Source organism: Procambarus clarkii, chromosome 8, assembly GCF_040958095.1.
Source record: "Procambarus clarkii isolate CNS0578487 chromosome 8, FALCON_Pclarkii_2.0, whole genome shotgun sequence".
In the NCBI taxonomy this organism is placed as follows: domain Eukaryota; kingdom Metazoa; phylum Arthropoda; class Malacostraca; order Decapoda; family Cambaridae; genus Procambarus; species Procambarus clarkii.
The window spans coordinates 34,230,699-34,236,978 of NC_091157.1; the positions used below are offsets into that span (position 1 = coordinate 34,230,699).

Genomic DNA, 6,280 nt, shown 5'->3' on the forward strand with positions numbered 1-6,280 from the left:
ATTTGTTGACAGCGTGTTGATAATGGTACACCTTTGGTTTCCATAACACTTCGTCCAAGTAAAATTAACAGGAGCCGAATTGCTCCCGTGCGCCTCTGGTCTCAGTATCAATAATGGCTGCCACTCCCTCACCCTGACGCCTGGCTTACATTGTCCAGATGACAGAAAGTGATAGAAGGGTCACATTTACTCTACTTTAATATTGATAATTAAGTTAATTTATATGAAATGTTTTATGATGGTAAGTCCAAAGACTAATGTATTTAAGAATAATTCCCGCAATAATAGGTGGTAAATTTATAATAGTATGTGGTAATGATATCCCGTATTCTATAGACAGAATGTTCCACTACAAGTTACATTTTCTATGGGTAACTTGTTTATACAATACAGCAGCAATTATTATCTGTCTGTATGATATTATTATGTGGTGTCGGATTTTCCGACATAATTCCCCAGGGGCTGCTCACGGGTCGAAGTCCTAATTAGAACAGACGAACACCGATACTCCTCCTTCAAATTATTAGATTAATTTGATGTTAGTAGTTAGTAATCACACATTTGTGTGTCTGTTCGTACAGGACGGATGTCCCGTACTAGAGTTGCAGGGGTTAGAAGTCTAATGCGATTTCATTTCCCTGGTAACTCTTGAAAGGCTAATATTCAAGCCTTATACATATTATTTAACCCAGAAGACTGAATGTGATCAAGTACTACAGTCAAGTATGATTCAGGGACTGCAGTGAGATCAGTGACATTAGATATAACTTGAAGTTTGTTCAGGTAACTGGTCACTGATATATAAACACTGAGGCCCATGGAATACATCTTGATTAAATAATAAATGTATCAAATCAGTCATCAGATTTATTGGGGTTTAATTTAGTTAATTAATTCAGAAGATTGAATAGCTCATCATTGAAGTAAAGTATGGTTCTGACACTGCAGTGGGTTCAGTGACATTGGTCGCAGTGACTTGTAGCTCTTTTAGGCTACTGTTCACTGATTTGTCACTGAGGCCTCATGAACTCATCTTCAGCTTTAAATGATGATACTAACATCAACCTCTGTTGGTATAGTCAGCTGTAATCTCCTTAGTATAATGCTACTGGAGAAGTATAATCAGCTGACAAATTTAGATTTCTATTGGTATTGTTTATCTGCAGGCATAGGTCTCCTCAGGCTTGATACTGGGCCTGAGAGTAATTTACCTCCTGCAGAGTTTAACATGGTTATACCCTGATATTTAATGATGTCCTGTACTGTCAGGATGGTGCTATGTTGATGTGCATATAATTCATCTAGAATATCGCTGGACAATTTTCGTTGAAGGACTACTTTGATCATCCATTCACTAGTAGTTATATCAACCTTAAGACTGAATGTTCTTAGTAGTGACTCAAACTCCATGCTGAAGGATTGTAATGAGTCAGCAGTCTGATCAGGTTGAGGTAAATCCAGCAATTGTAGTACTAGATGTATGACAGTTTTCTCATTGCCAGCATTATCCCTAGGAAGCTGGACTGGGAAATTAATGCTGTCGCTATTTTCATTTACATTTTCTACTACTGGTTCAGCTTTAACTCTAGTTTGGAGGCATGTTAACTTAGTAGCTTCAGGTATTGGGTTTTCAGAATCCACAGAGACTGTGAATAAATTGTCTGAGAACTGCTTAATTTCTGGTGGTATAATATTAGGTGAAGCTGTAGTGGTTGAAGCTTTATCCTTGTTGATTAAAGGATCTAATCTGGCTTGACATTTATTCTCAAAAAGATCCAGATCATCCATAACATTATCTACTTTATTTGATGTACTTGCTAATTGTTCTGATTCAATTATCCTGTGTAAATGTTCCAACCTGCCTTGAGTTTCTTCTTCATATTGTGCTAGGTCAGACAGGAATGGTTCCACATCTTCAACTACTACGTCATCGTGGACTTGATTTTTTTTAAGATTTCCTATTTGCTTTCAATATATGCAATTGGGTTTGAATCTGTAACAGTGGTATTTTCAACCGACGATAATTAATTACAGGCTCATATAACAACTGTTCATATTGGTCGAGATCTCTTGTTAGTTGACGTTTGCTTGCTACTAAAGCACGTTTTGCTTTCTGTGGATTAGTCATGGTGACTTGTTAATTGGGCACCACTGGCTCATAAATTGTGAGCAAGTACTGATGGTAGCCTAGGGTAAAATTCTGCACTCACTAGGCAATAATCCTACCTCTACTAGAGGTTAGCACTTAAAATTAATACACATTATATATATACAATCATACACACTAATGATTTGAGTGATAAACCAGTGTCATTGGAAGTACCTTTAGGTTAGCTCTTCTATATCAACCTAGGATGGTAGAGACACTAATTAATCACTCAAATGTGTAATGATCATAAGTAAATTATTATATATACACAACTCAACTCGAGTTGATAGAAATTACACCCAAAATAGGGTCTGGACCATTCATTAATGGTGTTAGGGTGTTGAATATAGTACAACTGACTATGGTAATAATGGGACTAGGATGAACGATAATAGTTCAACTAGTCAATGGTAATATCCTACCCTGTTGTGGGTTGGCAATTAGTAAATATTATATTGTGAACACTAGTGCAATATATATTAAATAATTCTCTATTTTGGAGAAATAATATACACAATTATTGATAATAGCCTCTTAATTAGCCTCTATGAAACTTTTAATATTATCAAGAAGTATTAAATATTATTAGTGACCTCGCGAAATAAACTCCACAAAATTCGTGGATAATCTCTCGCAAAATTTAACACCACGAAATCCGTGAACAATCTCTCGAAACCACAGCCACTACTTTGGCTGGCTTCAATATTAGCGCTGTCATTTCACAGAATAACACACCACCAAATATCTGTGGGTGTGCATGAAACCGCTAACGATGCTGATCGGAACTGAGCGGGGCTCGTGAACTCGTTCGAGGCAACGCCGCCGTCTTTGACTGCTGGCCTTTGTTTAAATCACACTGCACTAGTATATTTAATGAATCCACTGGTTAACTGGTTCATCCCGTACTAAGATGACCAAATGTGGGTTCAAAGGATCAAATAGTCCGTCATCCGGTTCGAAGATGACCAAATAATGTGGGAACCGACCTGTGAGATTTATATTTATTTAATTTATATGAATTTATATTTACGTTAATTTGTATACTTCGATAGCAATTTGTACAATGTTAAGTGGACTGTATTTCTGCAATAATCTCATAATCTCACAAATCGATCCTCTACACATTTAGGGGGTTTATATTAAATGAATTTATATATATGCAGTCAATCAAACTACAGTATTAGACTACATACATTGAAGAGGTTCCTTATCTTATTTGTACAGCAGGCCTTAGTCCACCAGGTATAACCAGGATGTAGACACCACATTTTCCCTCTTTGAGGTAGCTTCCATCAAACTGGTAACTGATGCACAAAGCATGCTTCCTCGTCTTGACCTGTCAAAAGGGCGCTAGCTATGAAGCCAGAATCCTAGTAGATGACAAGCTATATCAGAGAAAACACTGTACATGGAACCATATAGACCTGGGCTAATTACCTTTAGTATGAGGCGATCTTATGCACTAACCGGAACACCCTATCTAATGACATTAATGGCCATAAATTATAGATAAATGGGTTTCGGTAGAACACTTAACTTGAATTTGTTGACAGCGTGTTGATAATGGCACACCTTTGGTTTCCATAACACTTCGTCCAAGTAAAATTAACACTTTTGCGCTTTATATTAGAGATAACTCGTCACCGTTTTTTCTTACGATTCCGCATAACAGCCTACTTTTCTCGTCCATCGAAAAAATATTTCTATAAATTCCATTTTTTAACCGAAATGGATGGGGATACTCTCAGATTTTTCTCCATGAAATTCCCGTTCTCCCTCACCAAACACATGGCATCTCGGCCTACCCGATCACGTGGTCGGCCCATTGTTTTGTTGACACTCCAAGTGCCCACACTGCGCTCCCCTCTCGCGGCAAACGTGACCCGTTTTACGCATTTATTTCCGTTTCGTTTCCGTTCTCGTGTACCTAAAACCCATTCAATACCTTCAACATGGATGCTGCACCAGGAACAAGTAGTGGAACGCAAAAGAAAGGTAGGAAATCTAGGAAAGCAGAAGAGATCGCCATGATTCACGATCTGTATCGTGGGGTCAAGCTCACTCCATCCAAGATTCCCAATGTTGTTGAAGCCTTTTCAGGGTCTTCTGATAATGAATTTGAGGCTGACGAACCTGAAAATGATGTGTTATATGAGGTTTCCACAACTGATGATGATATTTCGAGTGAGAGCGAGGATGAGAGTGAAGAAGAAGCCCCTGCCCCGCCACGCGGAAACCGCACGTGTCCGGTACCAAAGAGGGCTAGGCTGGGTGATGACTGGAATCGTAGCAATACTCCTCCCATCGTTGATGACTTTTCTGCAAACCCTGGCCTAACAATTCCACTACCTACTACTCCATTGCAGTTTTTACAACTGTTTTTCACTAGAGCAGTGGTTGAATACTTAGCGTATGAAACCAATTTGCATGCCACACACATCATACATCTCATGGCTGACTCAGCAAGAAACACGTGGAAACCAGTGTCTGTGAAAGAAATTGCCCGATATTTGGCCCTGTGCATACTGATGGGCATAGTGAAGATGCCTACAATGAGGATGTACTGGCAGACACCATGTCGTCTGCTCGGTTCCAACACATTTCTAAGTTCTTCCACATGTATAACAAAAAAGGCGTTCCAGTGAATAATAGTGACCGACTGATAAAAGTGAGACCACTAATGGACTATTTTTCAGAAAAATTTGCATCTGTATATATCCCCAAAAAAGAATTGAGTCTCGATGAGGGTACAATGGCATGGCACGGCCGCCTCTCTTTCAAGGTCTACAATCCCAACAAGCCTGATAAATATGGTGTAAAATTTTATATGTTGGCCGAAGGGACATCAGGCTACATATATAAATTTGATGTGTATTGTGGAATTGGAAAAACGACAGTGGAAACCGTGATGGGGTTGATGGCGCCCCTAGTCAACAAGGGTTATCATCTGTATATGGATAACTACTATAACTCGGTAAGCCTAACAGAACAATTACGTGAAGTGGGTGTTTACACATGTGGCACACTTAGACTCCAACGTGGCACCCCCAAGGATCTGCAACAAGTGGTAAAGGGTAAAATGGCAACCGACACAACCCTATACATGCGTAAGGATAACACCTTTGTTATAGTTTGGAAGGACAAGCGCCCCGTCTCTGTCATCACCAATATCCACAATGCCGACACTACTCAAGCACAGCACAGGAAACGCGTTCGTAAACGTGACGGGAGAACTGGTGTAGAAATAGTGAAAATGAACAAACCCAAGGCCATAGTGGATTACAATAAGTTCATGAAAGGTGTTGATCATTTTGATCAAATGGTCAAATATTATGAGTTTGCAAGAAAAACCCACAAATGGAGCAAGAAGATCACTTTCTATATTCTGCAAATGGCTGTGGGAACTGACCTGTGAGATTTATATTTATTTAATTTATATGAATTTATATTTACGTTAATTTATATACTTCGATAGCAATTTATATAATGATAAGTGGACTGTATTTCTGCAATAATCTCATAATCTCACAAATCGATCCTCTACACATTAGGGGGGTTTATATTTATATATATGCAGCCAATCAAACTACAGTAATAGACTACATACATTGAAGAGGTTCCTTATCTTATAGTACAGCAGGTTAGTCCACCAGGTATAACTAGGGTGTAGACACCAAATTATCCTCTTTGAGGTAGCTTCCATCACCCAGTAACTGGTGCACAAAGCCTTGCTTCCTCGTCTTGACCTGTCAAAAGGGCGCTAGCTGTAAAGCCAGGTTCTATATATGACAAGCTATATCAGAGAAAACACTATACATGGAACATGAAGACCTGGCTTAATTACCTTTAGTATGAGGCGATTTCGTGATCTAACCGGGTCACCCTACCCAATGACATTAATGGCCACTAATGATAGATAATGGGTTTCGGAAAGAACACTTAACTTGATTTGTAGACAGCGTGTTGATAATGGTACACTTCTGGTTTCCATAACACTACGTCCAAGTAAATTAACAGGAGCCGAATTTGCTCCCGTGTGAGCCTCTGGTCTAGTCTCAACAATGGCTGCGTCTAACACTCCATACTATTGACGCCTGGCTGACATTGTCCAGATTTCAGAAAGTGATAGAA

At 39.0% G+C, this 6,280-nt stretch overlaps 1 protein-coding gene across 1 annotated transcript; it reads left to right on the top strand.

Annotated features, from left to right (window-relative positions):
• The first annotated feature begins 4,829 nt into the window (after positions 1 to 4,829).
• LOC138360084 (piggyBac transposable element-derived protein 4-like) lies at positions 4,830 to 5,564 on the top strand. Its single transcript, XM_069320029.1, has one exon. The coding sequence runs from the start codon at positions 4,830 to 4,832 to the stop codon at positions 5,562 to 5,564; it is 735 nt and encodes a 244-aa protein (XP_069176130.1).
• Positions 5,565 to 6,280: the final 716 nt, after the last annotated feature.